At 45.5% G+C, this 27,589-nt stretch overlaps 1 protein-coding gene across 1 annotated transcript; it reads left to right on the top strand.

The window, feature by feature from the left end:
- Positions 1–12,011: 12,011 nt before the first annotated feature.
- LOC135385007 (uncharacterized) lies at positions 12,012–14,702 on the top strand. The gene has a single exon (XM_064614184.1). It carries the CDS (start codon positions 12,012–12,014, stop codon positions 14,700–14,702), a length of 2,691 nt encoding a protein of 896 aa, XP_064470254.1.
- The last annotated feature ends 12,887 nt before the right edge of the window (positions 14,703–27,589 follow it).

Raw genomic sequence — 27,589 nt, 5'->3', positions numbered from 1 at the left:
CTCACATCACCGGCAAATCATGCTTGTCTACTGCTTTACAGTACCTTTAAAATTATTGCATGGCAAAAAGCCGGGAAAGGGGGAGAGCAGTGACACAGTGTAGATACCTTATTTTGTTTTCCCCTTTGGTACCCGTACCAAAGGGGAAAACAAAAACAGTTCCAGCAGAATAGGCTCTTCCCACTGGCTGAGGTGAGTGTCTCTCAAAACGAGGGCGCATTCTCAGCGCAACAGTTCTTAGTGTTGGCTCCTTGCTGAGCAGTGACCTGTACTTTGTTTTCATGGACGCCACCACAGAGCAGCCAAGTTCGCAAAGTACATCATCACTGATAAAGAGAGAGAGAGAACTCCTGTAATAGAACTCCCGAACTTTAGTGCTCAAGAGCAGATGTCTTCCTAACAAATCCGCACAAATTTTGGAAGGTAGCTTCAGCAGAACCAGCAATCCCAAAGGGGGTCAAGTCCGGGCCACTCCGTGAACGCTGGTAAATCTGCGGCGGCCCACCTGGTGCTGGGGGTCTCTATGCGTTAGAATGTGAGGTGCCCTTTTATGCTGACATGGCATGCCGAGACTGGAAGGTGACCCGGTTTCGAATCTCGGAGGAAGCTGTGCTGTTTGAGGCCGGGCTTTCCTCGTTCACTTTAAGACAAATGTCAGCAGAGTTGCCTATAAATTCGGTCCAGAACGTCCCTCCCCCCTCGCCCGAGCAGCATGTGCCGCCAGACAGGCAGGCAGATCTCTCGGAAGTATCCACTACTTTTTATGCTACGCAGACAGTGTATACCGTCCTATTTTGATACAGCATTCAGGGTTAACCCCCCCCCCCCATAATTTCACTAATCTTTATCATTTCCAGAAAGACATCGTCACGCTGTTATCAGGTATCATGATACATGCCGAGCGCGGCTGCTTTTTCGTCATCTTCGTTCTTAAGGAAAAGTTTTCTGTCTCCGCTGCAAACGAAGCTGTTCCATAATTTATAGTCCTTTTCTTCAGAAATTCGGCATTGTTATCTGACTACTCGCACTTTCACTCATTCAGCTGGTGAATATTCGGAAAGCAAGGACGGTATAATGTTTATTTTATTGCAGATTTTATCTTATCGTTCTTACTCCCAACTTTAGCGACGCTCTTCCATTGCTTGCTATTGAATACTGCCATTCAACAAACCAGTTACATATAAAGAAATTTTATTGGCCTTATATGATGGTGTGTACAATAAAAAAAAGCGCGAGATGTACACATACAGGCTGTACAGGCTAAAACAATGAGTGGGTTCCCCAAACACACTTCCTTCGGTTCTTGCATGGAGTCTCATTTCTTGAAAATAGCGAACAACAAGCAGTAGTTATCATTGGACTGTGAGCAGCAGGCACATTATCGCCGAAGTTCTTTCCACTTGTACGTACACCAGCTAAGGGGTTCGGAACAGGATGAATAGAAAAGCAACGAAACGTCTGGTTGCTTATCGTTAAGGGATAACAAGTGAAGATAATGTCGCATGGTTAGATGTAATTTATATCGCATCAAATACATTGCGGTGTAGTACATATGATCGCTGTATTTGATGGGCTGTACGCTGAAATAAATCTTTTAAAATAAAACATTAAAAAATCCACGCTTAAAATTCCACCCTTCGAAATCCATTTTCTGAAATAAACCGTTTAAAAATACACGTCCTCAAAACAAACGCTGTTAAAATAAATCATGGTTAGGCTTAGGAAGGTAGCGCTCCGTATCAAAGTAGTGATAGCCGTATGGGCGACACGACGTTCTTTTTGGCGAAACATGCTATTATGATGTTTCTTGCTCATGTTTGTATTGTTATCAATTATATAACAACTTAGGATTTCGAAATATCCAGCTTAAAAGTGATGACGACGATGCGCGTATGAATACAGGACACGCACACTTGATCATACCTGGGTAGTAATAGTAATGAAATTACAGTAATGAATTACTTTTTCTGGTAATTTGTAATGTAATGCATTACTTTTGATATTAGGTAATTTGTAATGTAATTTAATTACATTTGGGCTGTAAGTTTAATGACATTACTCATTACTTTTTACAAAACAATCGAGTGTGTGTTCTGTGTTGGCACTTGGCAGAAAGACAGTTGTGGGACTAGCGAGTGAAAAGAATTCCAACGGCACTATGAACGGTGACGCACTCCATCGGCACGTGGAACATCAATTCCCTTTGACGAGCCAGTTGCCTTAGGCAGGGTACCCACAAACAAACGTTGTTAGGTCAACGGTTTGTAGCCCTGGAGAACCATTGTTTGCGGGCCCCATCCTCCTGACAATCTTCCTGTTGTCGTGATACATTGTGTCTCCTTCGTCTCTACATTGTGGAACGATACGCCATACGTGGCACACTAGCATGACATGTAGAAGAGACAAATAGAAGAGTACAAGCTAACTGTTGATACCTTGTAAGCATACATTTTTTTCCTCGAATCTCGGGGAAGGCAAGTTTCGTCAACTTGTGTGTCTCTTCTGCCTTCCACAAACTCGGGAACATGTATGCCAATAATGCTAAAGTAATGACATTGTAATGTCAATACTTTTTCGTAGTAATTGCAATGTAATTTTATTACGTTTCAATTGCAGTAATGAGTAATGTAATTTAATTAAATTCTAACTGGAGTAATGTAATTTAATTACATTTTAGAAGTAATTTACCCAGGTATGCTCTTGATCCTTGAGTCAGCTGAGCGCTGTGGACGGATTGCGCGGCGACGGTCATTCCCACTGGTAAAAGAAAGGCCAAGAAAGCGCGCACGCACACGAAAAAGAGAAACGCAAAATCAGAAAACACACCAAAGAATGGTCAAACTCTCCTGATAGTCGGCTCTATATTAGACTATATTACACCGATGTTTCTTGCACTGCTAAAACAGAACTTCACCGAATAATACGCTCCCGGGCGTCCGTCATTCCGAATTATATGACCCCCCCCCCACTTCCCCCTTTTTGAAGTTGGCAAAACTGGTCACGGAACACATACAGACAGACGACCTACTTCCGGTGTATCGAAATCCTCGTTCACAGGTACTATTTTCCGCGGCGGACGTAGAGCCGTCGGCTGTCCACAAATCAGGGACGATGGATGTTAAAAGATTTATTTCGAAGCGTTTATTCTTCAAAGTTTATTTTTCGGAGTTTATTTCGACAGCGTGGATTTTCTCATGATTTATATTGAAGAGTTTATTTTGCAAATTTGATATTTAAGAGATTTATTTTTGAACGTTTTATTTTTACATGATTTATTTCGGCGTCATCCCATTTGATGAGGCAATCGTCTGTAAAGCACTGCCGCGGTCCTACGTTTGTCACCCGGTCAGTGTCCGAAGCGACGAGGGTTTATCTGACCCGTGATTAAACCGTGGAAAACTGTTTATCCGCACACTTGGTGCGCTTTCCTACTTATCCCGGCCACTTACCGGCCTAATAAAACGCGAAAGAATACGCATCACAAACCCTTCATTCTTGCACTAAGTACGAGTCCGACTCCTGCGCTCTAACCTGTGAATCACCGCGAGTAACGGTTTCTAAAAACTGTGTGAAATGAGAAAATATACGTTGCTGCTTTCTCTATTGAAACCGTGCTGTACTGTGTGTGTGTACTGTAGTGGCCCTTCCCTTGCCTTCGATACAAAATCCTTGCATACTTGCGCCTGGACGCGGTCCTTATGCGATAGCCGATTTCGCAGAAAACAAGCACAGTTAGATTGCTAGGTATAGCCATTGCACTTCGTCTAACCAATTGTACGCGTATTTTACAATCAGTGATTTGTGGAGGCCCCCTTACTAAAACCCTCAATTGCTTGGAGTCAGGTTGTGGATTTAATTCCGGCTGAGGAGGCTATCAGCTTTTCGGCGGGTACAAGTTGTTTATAGATTGTGCACGCTGTTACGACCAGGCCGCCACGCCATGTTTGTCACCCTCCCGTCGTTGGTCAGCCATGTTCCTGTCAGCGAGCTTCCCCATTCACCCAAAAGGGGAAGGAGATCAAGGTCGTCTCCCTGGAACTCTCCGCGGCTGGTGACCTCCTTCTCACGGACGGAGACTACTTGGAGTTTTGAACGCCGGAGTTATAAATGCCGTTATCCTAAGCAACATTTAACTGCGTGTAACCCGTTTGCTCGTAAACACATTCCTCATGCTAACCCACTTTGTCAAATAATAATTGATTTCAAGTATTAAACATTTTTGGCAAATAAATAAAAATAAATTAATGACATTTTTCGATTATTTATTCCTGTTGAATGTGGATAAATTTTAATAATGTATTATTGTTTCTGACAATCAACTGACCATTGTATAGGAGAAAGAACAGTTTTAGTTTATTTACTTTTCGCCTATGTGCAGGTGAATCTAAATTTAGTTCTTGCAACAGACATGTAACCGAAGAAGTCCTTCGAAACCTAGACAAGATAAGCAGGGCATCAGATCTTTGTACTTTCTCTATTTTTTCGGATAGCGTGCATGTGTAGTGACCCAGATTGCAGATGCATACACTAAACGAGGTTGAACTAAGGTTTTATATGCTGTTAATTTAATATCTTTCGTTGTGCCATGGCGAAATTTCCTTCTTAGCATCCACAGACTTCGAGTGGCTTTCGCGCACATATGGCTATCCCGTTTCAGACCGTTCCCTTTAAATATGTCACCAGCAATGAGAAGGGTGCTCAGAAGAAACACAGACTATCGGCTGCTCCCAACCTGGGCCAACTTTCTTCAACATGTGTCCGACTGGTTCGTAAATTACAAACGTCTGCAAGTAACCAGCGGTTTCCCTGCAAAAAAAAAAAAAAAAAGAGAGAGAGAAAGAAAGAAAAAGGAATAATAATAATAAAAATAAAAAAGCAGAGTACCGTAATTGCCAGCTCCGTGTGCTCGAGTCAAAAGTTACAGAAAAAGAGGTGCGGATGACACAGTGCATGCAGTTTTGAACTCCCTTCGAACAAACGGCGTCGATCAACCGGCTTTCGATCAAACGCCTTCGATCAAACGTCATTTGACCAAACGGCGTTCGACCAAATGGGCGGACACTACGGCGTTCAAACACCCATTGACATACGATAGATAAAAATAAACTTCCATAAAAATTCGTTCTGACTACATACAAGCAGGACCAAGCTGTTACATAAACTTCAAACTGACACATTAAGCGGCCTTGGTAGTCGCCATTCATTCCACCTTTCTCACTCTATGACCTTGTTCCAAATGCGGGAGAGGAAGACCCGGCCTTTGTGGTCTCCAGCCTTTCGGTGCATATGAGCATTCGGATGTTCTGGACGTTTGGTGCTTATGAGCAGCTTCTCCCCTCCTGCTCATTTCCACCAAACGCTCAAAACCACCAACTTTTTTTCGGTGCATATGAGCGTTTGGAGGTTTTGAGCGTTTGGAGGTTATGAGCATTTGGTGCTTATGAGCTGCTACCGACTACTTAAAGGAGCTCTGAAGGCCATCTCAAAAATTTTCCGTTCCGAACGCGTTGTGGAAGCAGGTAACTTAACTTGATGATTAACACGAAAATTTTCTTTGTGCGCGATGTTTTTCGTAGAAAAAAAGACACTTGAACATCGCCGCGCGTGTTCCCACTCGACTCGCTCCTCAGGCTCAAACGAGGAGGAGAAAGAGAAAAACGTCATTGGTTACTTAATAAAAGTTGAAAGCGGCGACCGCGCTTCTATCCGGGTCAGTGCTGACTGGTTTTCTTTTCTTTCTTTCCGTTTTCTTTCACCCTGCTTTCTCTCTGTCAAGGGATGAATAAGGGAGGACCTCGATATTCATGGTCGTGAAACCCCCGTTCTCGAAAAAATTCATGTTCTGGAAACAGGGAAAAGGGGAAATGCTGCTTCGTAAGATGTTATGCCGCGATTAAGAACATAACATCACTATTTAACCAATCAAATTCAGGAATTTTCTATATGTGTTCAAGTCGCCTTAGCGAACGAAAGACACATTTAGAAGCCATTTGGCTTAGCAGGGCGGCATGTTGGTTGGTTAGTTGTGTGCTTGCAATATTATGGGTGGGTTAGTCACAGCTTACCGTTGGCAGTTTTCCGCGCGCAACATGTGCATTTTATAGTCAGCTAAAATTTACGCTAGTCACATGTTGTTTCAGTGCACGCTGATATGTCTTCGGACGCAAACTTAACCAGCGTTGTCGGTCACTATATGGTGGATAAAACTGATGCACTATATGGTGACAAAACAAATGGCGCCGAGCACGGATGAACTCAAACTTGCGTGTCTGCGTCGTCCACATTTGTAGTCTGCATCGGCCAATTCTCGTTTAGCTCGATGGTTGGTAAATTGACCATAAACTGTGGTGGTCTTATGACACTGCTTGGCTATGTTGGTGTGTAACTCAGGCAATGAATGTTCAACTCCTGATGCCACGATGTGCCGGCGGCGGTATATTGCGATAGATTTCACTGGATTGTATCTGACAACGTATGGGCAAGAACGCTCCTCCAGCTGAATAAGGAATTAACTGAATGGCTAACAAAGTTGCTAGTCAGAGTGACGGGCACTAGTGATCATAGCGAAGTAGTGATATGGGCACCGTGCACTAGCGAGAGGACGCTGCGGTCGCTTGATCGACAGCGCCACCCGTAGCGACTTCGCGCGTAACGGTCTGGTACTGACGCCGTATCGGCGCTTTCGCGTATGTAGCTTTGGTGCATACGGGTGTTTTCCCGAATTTTATATATCGGCTTTGGGGCTTTGGACTCATTAACCCGTGAGACTACTTGTGTGGAAGTGGTTTGTCACGTAAAATGTATGCGATGGGGAAGCCTTTTGCACGTGGAACATTATGTGTCTATGCACAATGTGTGACACAGTGTGTAGCGCAGACAAGCGTGTAGTATTCGTGGCCCGTATTTACGTGAAGTTAAGTGCATATTTATCCGCAAGGGACTATCAATTATAGACTACACATCAGAGACTAGCTACGTCCAGTACTTGCGCTATGAGGACGGAAATCTCGCACTGAAGAATTCACAATAATACAGTCAACAACAAATTGGAATATACATTACGAAGATAGCGAAAAAAAAAACGTTCTCGTTTCTTTCTTATGCATAATCCGTTAATGTGATGATGCACTGTGAGGATAAGTTCCTTAGTCAAATTATTCCCAATCTTGCATCGCTGAAGTCGAGGGATTCCCTTTTAGCCCTTTGTGCCTGCATTTGATGCACAGTCGTAGTAATAAAAATCAATCAGTCAATCAAGATTCTTTCAGGATATAAATAAGGCGTGTTTTTGTTTGAAGCTGGATATGTAATGATAATAATGTTTTATTAGTGCTAAACAACGACCACAGCGGCCTTAGTATAGGTGAACATAGCGCATCAGACACATTGTCGCAAATTGCAACATAGAAGAAGCCAGAAATATCACGCAAAAGAAACACAAAACATAAACTATGCTAAAAAATTAAAAAAATGTCAATAATTAAGAAGAAACAGTGAAGTTGGTGTTCGACAAACGCATGATTACTTTTGTGTGTGTTTGCGTGTGTGTGCGCGGACGAATAGGAAGGAGCAAAGAATCACTTGTAAACCGAGATCACAAGATTTGGCAACGATAATAAGATCATAGGGACAGAATGCACCTACATAAAATGATGACGGCTTGCGAAACGCAGCTCGGGGAGGACAAATAACTCCCTGTGTTCGCATGCAAGCTTTATATTGAAGGAAGACGAGGTCCAAATCCAGTCTTCGCCGACACGCCACAAAATTAGGATCCGAGTAAAAGAGATAAATACTGTACGACATATGGCAGACACTAATTTTAGCCAAGCTCCACGATGTTCATTGGTCATTCATTGGTGTATTTCGCAACTTTTTCGCGTCAGTTGCTGTGCTATAAGTCCGCATCGTGATGCTCAACTGGTCATTGACAAATATACTAAATGTTCTAAGTTCTAAAAGTTCTAAGTTTGAAACAACGGATTTGAGCGGCACGTTGGGTGGATTGCCGTGAAAGCGCTCTCTCAAATACGTGATCGGCGGGACGATACAGCGAGAAGGACGAAAACTTTACGGCAAGTTGCCTCTCTTTCACAGTAACTTGGTTGTCGTGGCAGATTACCACATAGAATTAGTTTCCATTTTGTCTTCTCCTTTGACTTTCTATGCAGGCAGCTTCAAATCGCTCTTTTCGAACGGCGAAACTAGCACAGCACTGCTAGACGCTGCTGGCTGGTACCAGGGCATTACGCCGCGTTTCCCCTCAAGGGGCCGCTGCAGTCGATAGAAAACTCTAGCGCACGGTGCCCATAGCGTATATTGATATAATGACATAGCGGACGGAATTAGTGGTCATAGCCACGCAGCGATCATTTCGAGGCGTGAAGTGAAGCAGCGCTTAGTGCCGCACTGTGTTTATACGAATTGCCACCAACAACACAACAAGAAACAGTCACCACGATAACGAACAGCATACAAAACACAGACACGGACAGAACAGCGTTCAACTGGCACCTGAAGTTTATTTTCATAATCCACCTACTCCCGAAGGTCGCTTTAGGGAACGCAAGGTCAAGCGGGGAGAGGTTGACCGATTTTTGGTTGACTTCGCTCGGGGAGTTCAATGAGGAGGCCTCTACAATCTCACGGTCCAACCTTGAACAATGTCTGTAGACCAGTCTTCGTTTACTGTATCTGATAAACCAAAGAAAAAGCAAAAGAAACTTCTTCCACCGTTGCAGCGGGGTTCCGAGTGAAAAATAGCAGACGACATTCTTCGGAACCAATCAGGGGATCCACCTTGCTGACGTCAAAATGACGCAAGCGGCTCGACGGCTCGTTCCGGGTATTGCCACCGTTGCGCACGGTCGCGATTTTCAAAATCGAATTCTGCGATATTTATGCACCTGTTGATAGTATTACTTCGCATGGTGCATTTTAATATGCTTATTAACCACTTGGTTCAAAAAAATGCTAGTGATTAAAGTGCTTTCCTAGCTCCTTTAAGCGGCCATTTTGACCCTTTTTGGAGCTTTTCACTTTCACTTGTCACGATGTAAATATATTCCGTTCTTGTCAAGTCACTTTGCCTCATCTGAGTTCTGCCTGGGTGCTGGGCCCCTCGACCAAGCTACCGACTGTCGCAAGACTTAACAACGCGCTGCGAGCCAACGCCCAACGCGTAGCCATCCTACTCGAAGGGTTCCTGGAAGCGCAAATATCCCTCAAGTCAGAGCGAGAATACGGGGATATGCACAGACCAACCACTGTTGCATCGCTTATGATCGTTGTTGTAAGCAACAAATTATCAATTGCAAGAGAGTGAGAGGGAACCTCAGCAAGCAACGACGTTGCACTGAGCTCGTGATGCTCTTGATAAACCACCCATCGACACTGTTCCGTTTCTCGGCCGGCGCGGTGCGACCCTCTGCATTTCACGGAAAGGGCACGTGATATGAAACAGAAGAGAACCTCGGGTCCCCACAAAAATCCTTCCGCAAGGCGCGCAGCGAGCTTCAGCGCATCCATGTAAACAATCGCGCGTGGTCGAGTGCCAATTAAGGCCGCGACTAAGCGCTCCCATGCATTGGATAGGCCGATAAGCACACCAGTCATTCTAGCTCACCATAATATCCGTGCCGTGTGCCCGTGTATTGTTATGCGGAGTTCGTACGCTCTTTGGATTAAACAGGAAGCGACGTTCACATCTCGAAGCTGTAGCTGGTTTTTTTCGGCTTTTTCGCTGAGTAGGCCTCGGTCTGAGTTTGTCGCACCCCACCTCAGGGAGTATGCCTCCTCCATGCGACGCCTGCGCGAGTCCTACCCAGGTGAACGCATTTCTACCTGGACTGTGAAGCGACTGTACAAATCTCTCTTGGAGCTTCTCGCCATGCGTCAGCCGGCTGTGGGCCTTGGTGTGCCCCGGCAGGTTGCTTGGCGTCTTGTCACCGCGGGCTGGTTCGACGCACGTCGGGCTAGCCTGCAATGGCGCTTGGCACACGGCGTTTTACCGCTTCGGGACCGTCTGGCTCGGTACGGAGTCACCACTCATTTCTGTCCATTCTGTGCTTGTCACGAAACTGCGGAACACGCGTTTCATCAGTGCCTTGTGCCCGATACTCTATGGCACAAAGTTGAAGTCCTGTTCGGTGTGTCACACATTCGGTGGGCTGTCATTCAAACGCTCTTTCAGCCTCCCGTCCCGCATCGCGATAGGAAACAGTTCCTCCTTCTGGCAGTTGAGATTAACTACCAGGTGTGGATTTCTCGCTGCATTGCAGCACAGGGTGGCCGCATCCGTAGTGTAGCAGAAGTGCTAAATCCTGTTCGAGCAGGGGTTCGTCGCGCTCTTCGTAGAGAGAGAGCTGTGCTGGGAGCTGTGCACTTTGCAAGACGGTGGCAGACATCTTCGGTCCTCTTTGAAGATGATAGAGGTACGTATGTGCTTCACTTTTAGGTGGCCAAGTACAGTGTGCCGTTGTCACGTTCGCAGCTTTCCGCGAGTCTCCGTTCGTTGCATGGTGACGTCCAGCACACATATTAATCTAGAGATCATATTGCTCTAGAGTTGGCATCTACGTAGCCTTAGTTTAGTCCGTGTGAAACGTTAGAGGGAGCCAGTCTGTGTGGCTGGTCTTTCGCTCCGATGCCAATACAGAGAGAGAGAGGTAGACCAAGACCTGCCATGCCTACATGCCATGCCTACAGTTGGCAATACGACCAAGACCTGCCATGAGCTCGTCTTCGGGTGTTGGCGTTGCGATGGTTGTAGACTAGTGCGTTTGTTGCGTTAAAGGGAGCCAGACAATATGGCTGGTCTTCCACGATGATGCCAATACATATGTATATAGATTAACACGTGTGAACAGATGAGTGCTGTGCATCCCGTGTTGTTGGCCCCACGAAAAAAAAGGTTTCGTCATGGCAAGACCGACCATGATAGCATGAGTGTTAGCGAATCAGCTGTGCACGATTCCATGTGTTTTGCAACGCACTCATTATGACTAGAATCACTAAATAAGCTACGCTAGCGTAGCTTATTTAGTGACTCTAATTATGACCACTCATTGAAGAAATACAAACGGCTAATGACTACGTGTACGTTTAGGTCTAGGTGAGGAATGGACATTAAGTGAAACTTCCTGTTTATTTGTGATTATCACGTACCCTTCTGTTAGCCGAATAGCCGAGCAATCTCATAAGTGTTTCAGTTAATTAATTTTTACTGTTGTCTGTTGACTGCCACGAGGGAAGCACCTTAGAGGGACGACCTTCGCTGTTGGACCTTTCAATGCGGATTAGAGCGCTTTCTAGGTCGCTCGGAACCTGTACCCCATTCAAACCCTTGGGACGTCCGTCTGGCAGTCGTGGAAAGCGGGTCACCGGACCGGTGATCTTTTGTTACCCTTTTCGGAGAAAGCTTGTTGAAAGTGAAAGTTTCCATATCAGCTGCTGTGCACGTGCATCCCTTGACGTCAGTTTGTGAATTTCTGATTGGCTTAGAAAGGGTGGCATTTCCGTTAAAATGCCACGCCCGAGTATCCTTGGGGTTGATTGCTGATGGTTTCGCTGCCACTCAGGCTAGCGTTTGTAACTAGTATGTACTTGTAAATAAATGTATATAGTCGGTGTTCCACATCAAGTCTCCGTGGACGTCATTTGCAACGTGTCGGTGTAGCGTCGGATCCGCAACCGTACAACCCTGCGGACCACTTCAACAACGATACGAACCTATCTGGCGCAGTCGGCAGGATGCTACGCCAACTTTCTGCGAATGAAGAACAAGACACGGCAACGGCAAGTACAGTGGCAGCTAGCGTTTGATGCCTGTGGAGGAGTGGCAGTGCGTTAACGTCGTCGAGGCATCAAGTCAATCATCCCGGCGACGAAGACAAGTACTCTGAGCGAGAAAGTCTACGTCCTGTGTGGAGGTGATCTTCGCCCGTCATCAAGGTTCCGAAAAGCACAGTGAACGGTGAGTGTCTTTTCAGTTGCGTATTTTGCCTATCACTATGACCGGAGGGTATAAATTAAGAGATAGGGGAGACGCAGGGAATCGTGAGGATGAGGGGGATGACACATTGGCAGTGGCCCCACAGGGGGATGGTAGTGAAAGCAATTCAGAAATGTCTGTGTCTATCGCCGAATATAGGCGGTTGGAGCTTCGAGTCAGATTAGCAGAAATCGAGCTAGAAACGCAAAGGTTGCGAAGTGCAAGTAACTCGGGGACCCCTACGGAGGCCGGTACATATGTGATGGGGGAAGAGGATAGGATGTTAAAATTTGCCTCCCTCCTAAAAGGCGTGTTGTCGCCGATGCCGACACAGGAATCACTTATCCCTGGTTGGTTTGAAGATGTGGAAGCAACGCTAGACTCGTATAAGGTGCCTAGTGCGTGGCGAGCAGGTCTGATACTTCCATTGCTTAGCGAAAAGGCGAGAGCATTGCTGGTGAGACTTAATTCAGCTGACCGTGCGGACTACAAAGTGCTCAAGACAAAAATCCTCGAAGGGCTAAGACTGTCTACCGCGGAATACAAACGACTTTTTGTCAACTCCAAACCGGACAAAAGGGAGACCTGGGAGCAGTTTGCAGTAAGGCTAGAAAATTACTTGCGCTACTATTTGAATAGTTGTAAAGTAACTACTTTTGAGGACTTAATCCAATTGATGGTCACGGACAGAATGAAGGAATGCCTATCGCCGGACGCAAAGGCTTACGTCGCGTTGAATGAAAAGGAGAAGTTCCTTCAGCCCAATGAACTAGCAAGACTAGCAGAGAACTTCCGCGAAAGCGTTAGATGCAAGGCGGCAGCAGCAGCTGTAACCGGGACAGAAAGCACAGTGGAACGGAACTTCCCAAAAGGCCAGGCAAAGACTCGCGTTATAGAGAACGGGGGTGCAAAGCCTAAGAGGAGAGGTTGTTACAACTGCGCATCGCTCGACCACATTGCCAAACACTGTACTAAGAAGGCTGGAGATTCCGCGGCGCGCATTAATGCAGTGAGCCTTGTATCTGAAGAAAGCAGCAGCGAGAGTGAAAGCGAGAATGCCATTATTGTCGCTAGGGTACTGCTGCCCTTAGAAGAGAGTAGCACTCAAGAGATGCCAAGGGATGTAAGAGTTAAATTACAGGATATGCATGAGGTGTCTGTAAAAAATGGTGAAGCTACTTTTCAAGCGTACGTAGACTCAGGAGCCGAGATCACAGTTATCCGCAAGACGGTGCTTGCGAACTACGTAAAAACAGGATCAACAATGAAGCTCGTCAGTGCCTTCGGAGATGAGGTGGTCGCGGAATTGGCGTACGTTCCGTTGAAATTGACAGATAGCTCGCCCTATGTTTCCGAACAGCCCTCTGACCCAGTGTTCTTGTGCGCGTTAGTGGACCGCATGGCTAAGAGAGTGAATGCGCTAATCACTCCAGATGTGTACAAGGGGTTGTCTGACGCAAGTGCAAAAGTAGATGAGGGTGACGCTCCGGAGAAAGCGCAGAACGCTCAGGAGCACGCTGACAATGAGGACCATTGTGAGTCAACGACTGTGTTAGGTGTAGGGCACGATCAGGGATGTGATCCTGCTGCAGGCGATAACAACTCCCCGCGGCAGATTTTTATGAATAGCCAGAGTGAGGATGGGAGTCTTAGAGAGGCATGGGAGCAAGCGAGAGCAGGAAAACACGGGATGATAGTTGTTGACGGCCTGTTATCTCATAGTGACTACGTAAATGGGCGCGAATGCAGGCAGTTAGTCCTCCCAAAAGAAAGACGTAGTGAGGTTCTACGACTGGCACATGATTCGGACTGGGCAGGGCACCTAGGCGAGCGAAAGACGCTGCAGCGTATAAAGAGCTCATTTTACTGGCCAGGTATCACCACCGACGTGAAGCGCTATTGCCAGAGTTGCCACCAGTGCCAAATTAAAGCGCCAACAAGAATGACAGACAGAGTACCGATTGCACCGATAGCTAGACCACGTACCCCCTTCCAAGTTATTAACATGGACTGTATAGGTCCCGTTAATCCTCCATCAGCCCGTGGACATCGCTACGCGCTGTGTGTGGTTGACTTATGTACGAGATGGACTGAGGTCGTGTGCTTGCGAGCCCTTACGGCAAAGGCTACCTGCGAAGCCCTGTTAGACATATTCTCGCGTCTCGGTGTACCGGAGACCATATGCTCGGATCAAGGGACGAACTTTACCTCTCATTTGACTAGGGAATTTCTGGCACGAATGTGCGCGACGCCGCGTTTCTCCACAACCGATCACCCCCAGAGTAATGGATTAGTGGAGAGGTGGAATGGTACCTTCAAGTCAATGCTATACCACACAGTCGAAAAACATGGGCGGAACTGGGATAAACATGTTCCTTTCTTACTCTGGGCATATCGCGAAGTCCCAAATGCGACTACGGGGGAGACACCCTTCGAAATGATGTATGGGAGAGTGCCCACTGGACCGCTAACAATCTTGCAGAAAATGTGGTCAGGAGAATGGACAGTGCCTGATGGGCTAAGCACGTCTGCTGTAGAATATCTGAGCGACCTGAGGAAAAGACTCTGCGAAGCGGAAGAACGGGCGAGAGAAACAGGCAGTGCAAATCAAGAGAACTACTGTAATCGCTACAACCTAAGAACGCGGGAGAAACAGTTTCAGGAAGACGACCAGGTTCTTATTCTAGAACGGGATGGCACCGGAAGTTGATGTCAAGGTGGATAGGGCCAGTTACAGTTATTCGACGCCTAAGACCGTACACCTATCAGGTCAGGTTGAGTGACAAGAACTTTAGGACGGTGCACGCGAATAAGCTCAGACCATATCACGCCCGAGTGAGCTCCGTAGGAGTAATTTTCGAGGATGATGTAGATTTTGGACAAGTTGAGATGATACCTACGAAGAAGAGAGAGCGGAACTTCATAAATTCAGTGGAGGCGGACCATCTAAGCCCTGGCCAGAGAGGACAATTGTTGTCATTGATCAAAACGATGCCGCAAGTGTTCAGGGACACGCCGGGTGAATGTAAGGTGGGCAAACATGTGATAAGGATAAAACCGGGCGAGGAACCACAACGAGTGTATCCCTACAAAATTCCAATGGCCTATCGCAAAGAAGTAGAGCGACAGATCAGTGAATTATTGGAATGGGGACTGATTTACCCCACAGAAAGCAAGTTTGCGCATCCCATTGTGTGCGTGAGCAAGAAAGATGGAGGCATGCGCCTCTGTGTAGACTATCGCAAGCTTAACGCGATCACGGAGCCTGACGCGTTTCCGATGAGTCAGAGCACAGAAATTCTGTACCAGGTAGCTCGTGCGAGATACATCACAGTAATCGATATGCTCAGAGGGTACTGGCAGATCAGGTTGGATGAGGAGTCGCAACAGTGTACACCGTTTATCACTCACCATGGCCAGTACGCCTGGAAGGTGATGCCTTACGGCCTCAGAAATTCGGCATCGACCTTTCAGAGAACGATCAACGAAATTATGGCACCACATAGTGAATACGCATGTGCGTACATTGATGACGTTGCGATATATTCAGCTACATGGGAGGACCACTTAGAACACCTGGCAAGAGTGTTGAGATCAGTAGCAGCAGCGGGCTTGACAGTAAACTTGAAGAAATGTAAGTTCGCCCAAAACAGGGTTCATTACCTAGGGCACATTGTAGGATCTGGTACGCACGCCCCGGATCCTGAACGGATCAAGGCAGTTGAAAATATCGCCCGCCCCGAGACCAAGAGCCAACTTCGAAGCTTCCTCGGGATATGCAATTATTACCGTGATTATGTGCCGCGTTACTCGGAAATTGTCCTTCCGCTCACGAATATGACGAACCGTCGCACTCCACAGAGGCTCCCGTGGAGTGAGGAGGCAACCAGATCCTTTCAAGAAATTAAGGAAGCCTTAGCGAACGCTCCCTCTCTTTTTGCTCCGGACCCGTCGAGAGATTACATTTTAGCCACTGACGCGTCAGGGTCCGCAGTTGGCGCTTGTCTCGCACAGGAACATGAAAACGGCAGGGAATGCCCTGTAGCGTTCCTAAGTAGGAAGCTCACGCCTGCTCAAACACGATGGGCAACTATCGAGCGCGAAGCGTTTGCTATCATATGGTCATTGCAACGGCTCGAAACTTGGCTCTTTGGTGCCACTATCAAGGTTGTGACGGACCACAACCCACTCAAGTACCTAACCTTGACCACCCCACATAGTGCCAGACTGACGCGGTGGGCCCTCGCGTTGCAACGATTCAACATTACCATTGTACATAAAAAGGGATCTCTGAATTGTAACGCTGACGCCCTTTCGAGATTGGCCACTGCTGATGAGCACTCTCTGGTTAGCTAAATGTCAGGTTGCTGTGTATGGTGAAAATCCGGTCATGGTGTTGGCGGGTGCGTGACGAAAGGAGACACTCTGTCTGTATACTGTGTAATCATCTTCTGGTGACTGTTGTGTATTCCTGGTGCCATGATCAATCTTGTGGCGGAGGTGTCGACCAGAAGAACTTTGCAAGAACTTTGCCAATTGTGGCCAAAACCCGGGACATATGTATAAGACATGAACTTTTCTAAGAGTGCACTGCGCTAAGAACTCGGCTAATATTTGTCCGCGTATCGCCCCGTTCAGCCTGATGCTTGCTCGGTATTGCTTTTGGTTATGTGATGCATGACGTTGAAGTACATGCATCACAGTTGTGGCGGAGGTGTTAGCCGAATAGCCGAGCAATCTCATAAGTGTTTCAGTTAATTAATTTTTACTGTTGTCTGTTGACTGCCACGAGGGAAGCACCTTAGAGGGACGACCTTCGCTGTTGGACCTTTCAATGCGGATTAGAGCGCTTTCTAGGTCGCTCGGAACCTGTACCCCATTCAAACCCTTGGGACGTCCGTCTGGCAGTCGTGGAAAGCGGGTCACCGGACCGGTGATCTTTTGTTACCCTTTTCGGAGAAAGCTTGTTGAAAGTGAAAGTTTCCATATCAGCTGCTGTGCACGTGCATCCCTTGACGTCAGTTTGTGAATTTCTGATTGGCTTAGAAAGGGTGGCATTTCCGTTAAAATGCCACGCCCGAGTATCCTTGGGGTTGATTGCTGATGGTTTCGCTGCCACTCAGGCTAGCGTTTGTAACTAGTATGTACTTGTAAATAAATGTATATAGTCGGTGTTCCACATCAAGTCTCCGTGGACGTCATTTGCAACGTGTCGGTGTAGCGTCGGATCCGCAACCGTACAACCCTGCGGACCACTTCAACAACGATACGAACCTATCTCCTTCGTCAAAACCTGTGATAACTCTATGTACTTCGAACTGATATGTGTCATTAAATCTGATATATATTTTTCTCTGTTCTCGTCTGGTATTGCTGGCCTGGGTGATTAGTATGGTTCGGTGAAGAAAAGGGGAAGGGAATACAACGCAAACGAAGTACGCGAATGCAAACGCGCTATGGCTAATTATGCACTGCTTATTATTCATGCTGCTGACGTCATATCTGACGTCATTTATTTACAAAAGTAGTAGTCCGCGCAACGGATGAATGGCGCTGACAGTCCCTATCATGGCGTCATCTGAAGACACCGGGCCCTATGGGAGTTTCACTACCTGTCTATATATATATACCTTGTATCGCGTTTAAGGTAATATGAGCTGCCAGTATATGTTAGCCAGAGCGTTCACTTTCTTCCATTTTCAACAAATACAAAATGCGTATAAAGCAAAGTCGTTTAGTTCTTCCACACGTTATTTTGACCTACGTGAAAAGCCACTTTCAAACCTTGCAGCCGCAGAGTCCTCCTTTTACTAAGTCCACTACGCTTCAGACAAAATACTATTTACTGATTATTAGAGAGAATGAAACATTTACTGAAATCGTTTCACACGCATACTTTTTCTTTCTCCCCTCATCATCTGTTGCACACACAGGCGCGCACAGAAAGAGGATTATGTTACAACACGTCTGCTTAGTGTATGTTTTTTGTTTTTGTTTTTCTTCTTTTAATAAGTGATGAGCAGTTAAGCGGTCAGCGTACGAAGCTCGAGAAAACCAGGTTTCGAAACAGGTAATTCGAAACACTGTATCCCGGTGGTTTCCGTGGAGCTCTAATTAGCTCGTTACTTGGGAGAGTTCACAGCGTTCTCCGGACGTTAGATATATTAGAGGCACGGCTGTTCATCACTGAAAATGAGAAATTCATGTCGTTAGGAGAGCATGATGTGATTTTCTGCGCGCTCCAATCAATAAGAAGCTGCCAACGGTGAGGTTTAGTCTCGGGCGTCCATTCTTTTCCGACGTCTATCTTGTCCTCCGGTTTGGCAGCGCGTATACTATTTTTTTTTTTTTATCTCGCTGTGCAACTGACAGGTGTTCCCAAAACGAGCGTCACATATTGCATAGAAATTTGCAACTGATTGTCGTCAGTAGAGGTGAGCGCGGACATAACTGATCCGCATCCGCACGGTGTACGCGCATGTCAGATACGGGACCACATCGCAAACCGCACTGGTTGAAAGCGATGTATCAACATTCGCACCAGCATTACCCGCAAGTTACCCACGCGAATGTGCTCAAACCAGGATGTTGTGCAGATATTCGCGCGGATTCACGGGTATAACCGCATCCGCGCACACCTCTAGACTCTGGTAATCGGTTCTAAAGCGTTCGTGATACCCTGTAACCGTTCTGTGCACAATCTACGGAGACACGGATATCCTGCCTCGCTCTGTTAACAGAAGTGACACAAATGACAGTATCCCATGGAGTTGCTCGCTAAACTATACCATAAATGCCCTGCAGGATTATTTTGAATGCCAGGCAGACTTGTACCCATCTTGATTACCGTACTCAAAGTGCTGTATTTGAGACACTTATACATTAGTTTATTATTATCTTACTCAGGATTTTCCCGAAAGGAATTTCTACCCCATTCGAAATACTTCGGTTGTTTTCTACTCAATATTCTAATTACTCTCTGTAGAGGCAGCTGCTAACGGGAAGGTTTAAGGAGATCGCCGTGTCTGTGGAACCAAAGACCTCCACGCCTATCCGCGTCAGAGAGGAGGAAAACAGAGAGAGACATATGTGAGCGCAGGTGTGGAAAGGGCAAGCAGGGCGAGAGAGCGGCAGCTGGGTGCGGTTCTGGATGCGGTTCAGGATAAATCAAAAGGAAGCTCACATTAGGGAGCTCTAGCACATCGGAAGCGTTCCACGGGTACAAAACAAAAACAAAGAAAAAAAAGGGGTTTTCAAGTACTGCTCGCGACACGATTGTCTGAAATCGCCTGTCGATAGTTCTGCAGCCTATATTTCCTTGATTGCTCTCGAACATGTTGTTCCAATGTTCTATTTAAAGGTGGACCATATGCTGCACGTGCTCAAAATAAATTACCTTGCAACACCTGGTGATTTAAGATGGTTTAAACCAGGAGGTGCTGATTTCAGACAACCGTGTACAACAAGCAGTACAACAATAGGAATTTCCTATTGTTGTAGCCAGTCACTTCAAAGGAACCATGTGCTTGGCGAACCATATTTTCAGAACTGTTATCGTAAAGGCCTTCCGATCTGCTAAATCTCTTCTAATCCTTCTAAACCTCCCTACTGAACCGGCGCCACGATAATAAACACACTGGAGTGAGCAGTGTGACGACACGTCAGGTGTGGATCGGGCGCCACGATCATGCCCTCATGCACGGCGGAGGTCAATACGGCATTAAGGGTCCAGTGTTTAATAACCTTGAAGGAGACATAAGATGCAGGCCAGTAGGTTGCACATAATAATAATCATAATGATGACGATTATGATGATGATGATGCTTATTTCACCAGGTGCATGGTTGGAGGTGAATGCAAAAGCTATTGTCAGTGACAACTTAAGTCCTACAATTGGGACCGCTCACTCATCCGTGGAAGGCCCCTGGGATTGACTACCAGCCTTTGCACGACGACCCCACTTCGCGATGTAGTGCCGGCTCTCTCTCTCACCCAGTCCCGACTTGGCCGCGCCGCACTACATTCGCGCGCGCGGAGCGATTCTTGTGTGGGGGCGGGGTCAAGTGTATGTCTTATGTTGTCACCGACTATAGACACCCGAGTCAACGAAAAGACGTACCACGAAGTGACGTTGTTGTCCTGTGTACGTCTTTTCCTTGTCTCGGAGTTCCCTTCCAGCAATTAATAACCTTTCTGCAAATATATCGCAAACATTTTGCGAACAAATTTGTAGACCGTCACGGAAAGTGAGCTGCAATGCTAGACGTTTCGTCAGCGACATCAAAACTTACTGACAGCTGCCGCTGAAAATCGCAACACCTTTCGTGATCGTTTGCAAATTTTTGTTTGCACGGTTCTCTTCATATACTATGTTCAGATTCACCACTTCTTTAGAACTTTGCGTCATTTCCATTCCACTTTACCTCCTCTATGGGATCCGTCTTCTGGAATATTGGATTTCTAGGCGCGCCACCTATAGGTCGCGGTTCTTGCGAATATACATACCAGTAAATAACGCGCGTGGGATATCTGTGAACGAGGGTTGTGTATCGGGTGTTATTTTTACCACACGTCTCCAAGCCCCTTCTTAATCTTCGGTGACACATTAAAAGCCAATACCGGGGGTATTAACTTGTCTTCTGTCGGCGCGACACGTTCTCCGGCAGTGAATTACGGGAGGCCTCATTGTCACAGAGAAATTAACCGACGTGCCACCAGCACACTAGAAGCTGCAGATTTTATGTAGTACAACGTGTCCGTACAGAGCAGTGAAGCTGAAATAACTGGCACCACGAAATGCCGCTGCCGAACACTATTGCAAGCCACTATATAGAGATGTTAGAGAACAAAGAAAAGGAAGAAGGACAAGCATGGTGATAGGCAGTGCCTGCCATTCTAGCTGTAAGCTAGTTATCCCGTGGCCTGCGTAGGTCGTGGTTTATTCATCTATCCAATCTGAAGCCCAAGATCACTTTTTCATCCTTCGCCCTTTCACTTTCACCTTTCACCCTTCTTCACAAGATAACTTACCATCCAATCAATGACACCCGTTTCGCTCTCGATGAAGACTACCCAGCACACCATCAATATCTTAGAAACTTCCAGAATGGGAAGTAAATGCCAAGGACACAAGGTTTTCCACGTCCACGGGATAAGAAGTTACTTTTGATATCATCTAGTCTGGCATGCCCTGAAGAGGTACTACAGAAATTAGGCTTTGAAGGTTACTATTTTATGTTTGTGTTTATAGACATTGTTGCGGCAACAATACTCGCATTCCGAATGCTACCTGTAACAGCAGTGTTGCTGGCCAGTTGCCGGAACTGGCAAACCTACCGACTGAATGATATTGATGTAGGTAATTGAATCTACTTTTCTTCTTACATATGAATTGGTTTATTCGTGTCCTTCGAGAAGCCACGCACTAGGAGCAAGAGCGTTTTCGTGCAATGTCACGCATGTGTCCTCAACTTGCAAAGAATGAATGTCCTATGCGTACATTTTCGTGACCTGATTACCGCCGAATAGGGTCAGTGTACTGGGGTAGGGGATATATTTATTAGGACAAAGAAAAAAAAAAGGAGGAAAGGTCAGCCAAACGATATGTCGGCTTGCTATTCCGCAAAACATAAAGAAAGAAAATAAAAAAATAAATAAAGAAGAAACGAAAACGACTAGGAAAGAAAAGATAAAATAACAAAACGTGAAAGAAGGATGAGATCGATTAAAGACAAAGGTGATTTAGATGCTGAAAAAATACTCTGCTTCTCTGCATTACTAGCAAGGTTTATTACATTGACGAAAACAATTCAATGATAAGCTAGTCGCCTTATTCCTTTGCAGTGGCTTAATTAATCACGTTGCTGAGTGGCGGTTTCACGGCTTCCATTACGGTATCATTCACGTAGTGTGTGTACGATCTACTAAACCCCTCACTACAGGGCTACTTGCAAGACGTGGCATAGCGATTCAGGGCTTGCATACTACTAGTATACCTTGGTCCTGTTTCCTCCTTTCCTCTGAGTCCTCCTTTCATGCGCGCCGCTCTTCCAGTTGACGTGTGGACTCTACGATTTTCAACAAATGATCGGCGGGTTAACACTGCTGCAATCACACTGGTTATACAAACGCTCAAAACACGTTTGACAACGCGCATGCAAACATGTTTTCGTTATGTATAATCGACTGGTCACACTGACGATACAAAACATGCCTCGCAACACTGTTTGATGCAAGTGTTGTTTGACAGAACACGACTTTCAACATGAACAGCAAACACAACCCGCGGTAGCTGGTCATACTGGTCATACGGGGCCCCTTATACACTGACATCACGACTCATCATCGACACAGTAACCAATCGGGGGCGAAGACGGCAGATGGAGCATGGCGACGGGTTAGTGCCTACGCTGCCGATATATTCATTCGTCGTAAAACGTTGCGTATTTCTATCGTCGATGTTGTTAGTTTGTGCGGCTCCGAGAACGTCAACACCGCCAGAAAAAAAAAAAAAAAGAAAGAAACGCATCACACCGTGAAAACAGTACAAATCGAGACGCTTATATTTGAAAGCAGCGGAGTTCTTCGTTCCTCTACGGCGTCTACTGCTAGGATATTTGCCGAGCAGCAAAATATGTGAGCCTGTGTTTTTAAGCATGATTTCGTGCAAGAAATAAGCGCGTTTGAATCGCAACTGGTGCTGATACGTGGGCTACGTGTCACATACGCAGCATGTTGCAAGTGCGGCAAGGTAGACGTCGAAATTTGCGCCAAAGACCACCGAAACATATCTACTCCCAAGGTGGTCTTTGTGATCAGGTGGGATCGAAACAGCAGCCTGAAGCTCAGCGGTTCAGCTGAATTAGAGCTGCCTGCAGTACATGTATCATACACGGATATCATACAGGTCACAAACAATGAAATACCAAATGAGAGATACAGGGGACGACAAACAACAAAAACAGAAATGATAAAGTTCAGGAGTGATGAATGAAAACAACAACAACAACAACAACAATAAATGAAGTGGTGAATGAAGAGAGAACACATGATGGAATGGGAATCCAGACATTACAATAGCACCATATACAGACTGTGAAATATTTGGGTACACATAACCACCAAACCATAAAACAATGGAAAAAGTAAAGGTGCTTGCTGTCCCTAATTTTTCTTACAGCACAAATTTCTATTTTTGTTCCTATTTGAGATTGTAGCTGTATGCTTTATGGCACATATCCCACACACCGAACCAGCTAGAAATAGAAGAACTAGAACCAGAAACTAGATTGGCACAAACCTGACCCAAACACACAAGGATTTCGTTGCAACGATCAGACTGTATGATACAGTTAGCCGATACAAGCTCTAGTGTGCATTGTATGTGAAAATGGTCAGCCATGTAATGTGAACTCTGTCCAGATTTACATGGTTGGCTAGCATACATTGCTGCACGTACCACAATTTGACGTCAAGACCTGAGCATCATTTTCTGTGGGATATTTGTTACGTCACCTTTAAGCGCAGTCCTGTTAATTTAACGAAATACATTCCATGCCGGTGAGTAGAACTGGTTTGCACAAACAAGGTCAGTTGTCACATTGTTTGCCTTCAGAGCATTAGTCCATAGCGCATGCAGTAACGTGTTCCATTTTATTCCTGAGAGACCGCAATGGATGACATTCCCCTGCTTCTTCAATAAGTTGTCAACTTTGTTTGGGGAGCGGGATGACTTGTAGACAGCTCCCCATAAGAGCCCCCCCCCCTTCTTTTTGTGTACCGTTATCATTTTTCGAGCTGGCCCGCTGGAACTGCTGCTAGGACATTAACTGCTTGTGCACCGTGCACAGCAGCAAGCTGCACCTCCTCCTCGCCAAGCTCCTTTACAGTCTTATGTTGTATTCTGTTTTTTAAACAGGTGGTCAATAAACATTTGATTGATTCATTATCCCATGATGAACACAATGGACACGACGGCAGATTCTTAAACAAAAATTTTTAATCAATACCAATACATTTTGAAGCAAGAAACCTCAATAGCGAAGGAAATAGGAACACATAACACAATTATCACCTTGCAACCTCCACTTGTTCAAGAAGAAAGGTTTTGCCCCAATTTCTTTCCTTTCTCAGCACGAAGGGAGAGTAAATGTCAGCACAACAACTGTGACAGTCAGCAAGATGTCCACAGAGCTCAGAATTGATAGCAGCCAGATTAACGTTGAAATTATTTTGCACGAGTCTTGTGTTCAGACAATAAACAGTCCGAGAGTGTAAGAACAAACTGACGTCTTACATTGCATTACGTAATTTAAAACAATGTGCTTTGATAAATATTGTGTATATTAGGAATGAGTACTAATAAATACTGTGTACAATATAGTAATAAATAAACATTGGATATACTTGTGTGACTACACTGGTTTAAACATGTGCAACACAAACAAGCACTGGTAGCTTATCACGAAATGGGAGAAATACACAGAAGACAATGATGCGAGCACTCCTTACTGACACTCTGACCGAGGCTCTTGATCGGCACTTTGTGTTTTCACTGGAGCTTCTTTCGCTTTTCAGTGTTGATTGCTGCCGTGCTGCAGTTGTCGCTGGAAGAACAGCTACTCGGTGTATTGTGGTGACTCATTCAGCTCCTCACTTGCACCAATACGTTATGTTGCCTACAGAAGGGCATAAAGAGGGCACATAAAATGATGAAAATACCAGCTAAATGGTTACAATTCTTAATGCAACAGCACTACAGCACAAATGTACTTTGACAGAGTTTAAATTTAACACGCCAGTTCAGAACAAAATGGACAGTGACAGCCAGTGACTTCACCCAATGTGGCTCTTTGCGTCACTCCACCCACCCCCCGATAATGGATCCCTTCCCCTACCAGATCATATGTGATGCGTAATAATATAGCACAGGCTAAAAAAAAAACGATGGCAGAGGGCTCCTCATCTCGCCACAGAGAGAGCGAGGTATGATGTGCCAAGCTCTTCAACTGTCCCATGTAGAAATGCATATGTGTATACGTGCACTTTTGAAAAGCAGAGTTTGGCTATTGTGGCACGCTGCAATGATGAATAAGGAATGCCTTAGTGTGCACACATGCCAACTTCCAATTTGCATTCAAACTACCAATAGGGAATGTGAATTAATTTTCATGTGCAGAATTTTTATCGAAAAGTTACATATTCATGCAGTTTGAAGCTACGCAAAAGCTTCTGTACTGCAGTATAAATACATTTTGAATTGCTTTGGCTGTTTTACACTTTCTTTCTATATCAGCACCAAAGTGCCAAGTGCTTCAGGAGCGATAAAGGGGGCAGCTCTAATGATAAAGATTCCTCATAATCATGTCTACACCATAGGTTTGCGGGCACTGTACATAGTAACTAGCTAATTCTTTTGAACTTGCAGGATTCTTTCTTCTGGTTTAACGGATCATGTTATGCCCAAAGTGCAGTCCCCTTTCAACGAATGTGCATTTAAAAGGAAACTGACATACTTGACAGTTCTGTAGCTATTTTATTGTGATAATTCTGCATGTGCTGAGTGCAAGTACCCGCATTTTGCTTCCTCATCATTGAGAATTAGTAAAACACATGCCCATGTGTCGTTCCGGGGTACACTATGACGTGTAGTGCAAACAATGTTTCTTGCGGGTCACACTTTGATGAGATACTGATCTGCTATATTCCCAGGCAGCACAAATCCTCGAGAAAAGGATGGGAACGCAATGGGGGCTTCGGCTCCTGAACGGGCGATAGTGCCCGACTGGTTCCCAGCGGTGTGGGAACTCAGGAGGTAGAACATAAGGGAAGATAAGGTAGTCTCCCGACGGTGCCCTGATCATTTCCCGCTCTGGTCTCCTTTTGGTCATGTAAACAATAATATTCCCCGATGCTGCTCTGATAATTTCCCGGTCTGGACTGACCTTGGTCATGTGACTAAAATACAGGATCGCTCCCATATGCTGATCTGATCACTTCACGATAATCAGTCACATGACCGGGGTGCAGCAACGGATTTCTCTTCCCAGTCTGTCAGGCGCCGAGTGATGCAATCACGTAACCGACAATTTCGAATCTGGCCAATCGTGTTCCTCGATCATCCAGCCGTGTTTGCACTGTCGGAGTCCCCGTCGCTCTCGCTGCGAGGAACGAATGTATCCGGCCGGTGCTCCCGAAACTTTCGAGGAATTCCAACATTTTTATGCAATTCATCGAGTGATAAGTGCTATTTCTTTTTGTGAACTGTAAACGTTTTCACACATTTAAAGTTGTGCGCTATGCACATTCAACCTGGTTGTGTAATATTGCATCTCCAGGATGATATTTTACAAAATTCGAAAAGCATTACAAAACATCAAGTGTCAGCGCAAATCTTGCTTTCATTATGTCTTTGATATCGTAAACACGAGGTAATGCATATATGCATCGCTACCGATAATCGAGCACGTGCAAGTGTCTACAATACTGTTGAACAATGTTGAGACGTTGCAAGACTGAATTTTTGGAGGACAGAGAACACTCGAGTAAAGAAAATTAGTGCGACCATTATGATGTTACCAAAATCACACCGAAAAAGGCGTACGCCATGCACGTTATTACACCTTTAAAGGTGTGAAAAGATTTAGAGTGTTCCTCGCATTGATAAACGTTACTCATAGATGCTTTTCAACATGAGTGACACCGTTCTAGAAGGCTTCTCTCGAAACTTAGCAGCGCAGCACCGCATAGTTTCGATTTCAGTGATCCATTCTGGTTTATGCGTTGCTTTTAGGATAATGGACTCCGTTTTGGTGAAAATATGGTTCAGTAAAGTATGTATTGTGTATTTGACATCGAACGAAATATAATCATTTCTCAGGACGACTGCGTGCTGCAGCTGTGCTTTCCATCTCCTGCGTGCGTACAAAACTGGAATGCTGGAGGACTTCAGCTCAAGGTTCGTTTTTGTAGTCATTCTAAATAAAACGAAAAGAAAAAAAGGAACCTCCGAAGTGAATAAATTATTACGCTTTAATCCATTTGCGTAATTTGATCGACGCATGATACGTCAATTTGTTTGAAACTGTGAGTGAGTGAAAGCTATCCTGTTCTTTCATTCAGAATGTCAAGCTACCAGAGCGTGCTTAAAGAAATCAATGCCTTGATGAAGGTATCACCGAAGTGCCCACCACCAGATAGATCTCTGCCTCAGAGCCAGTGATGATGGTGAGGATTTTTCTAGCGGATCTTGTCATGTCATGCTGAAAAGTGCAAGTTTAGCTATTTGGTCTGTATTCAATAACGTGTGCATCTTGTGATGTGGTGTACTTTTCTCAGTGTAACCCTGACCTCAAGCTATCTTCCACTTTCAGAATCCACCCCGCACTTCGCTTACAACACTATGAACCCATCGCGCTGTGATGCTTGCTCGAAAGGAATACAATCTGGTATGATGTGTTGTTTTTCTTTTAAAAGGACTTCAGGTATCCATAATAAGAGGCCTTCGTAGCAAGAAAGCCATAAGAAAAGGCATCTTCTTGATACATTAATATTTCTCCTAAAGACAAGGCTACGAGTCACTCTACATGTGCCATACGG

The sequence above is a fragment of the Ornithodoros turicata genome, chromosome 2, assembly GCF_037126465.1.
Source record: "Ornithodoros turicata isolate Travis chromosome 2, ASM3712646v1, whole genome shotgun sequence".
NCBI lineage: Eukaryota > Metazoa > Arthropoda > Arachnida > Ixodida > Argasidae > Ornithodoros > Ornithodoros turicata.
This window is presented reverse-complemented; position numbering and strand designations above follow the sequence as displayed.

Bases quoted from the DNA above. Each gene is read 5' to 3' on its own strand.
- LOC135385007 (XM_064614184.1), top strand. From the start codon at position 12,012: ATGACCGGAGGGTATAAATTAAGAGATAGGGGAGACGCAGGGAATCGT.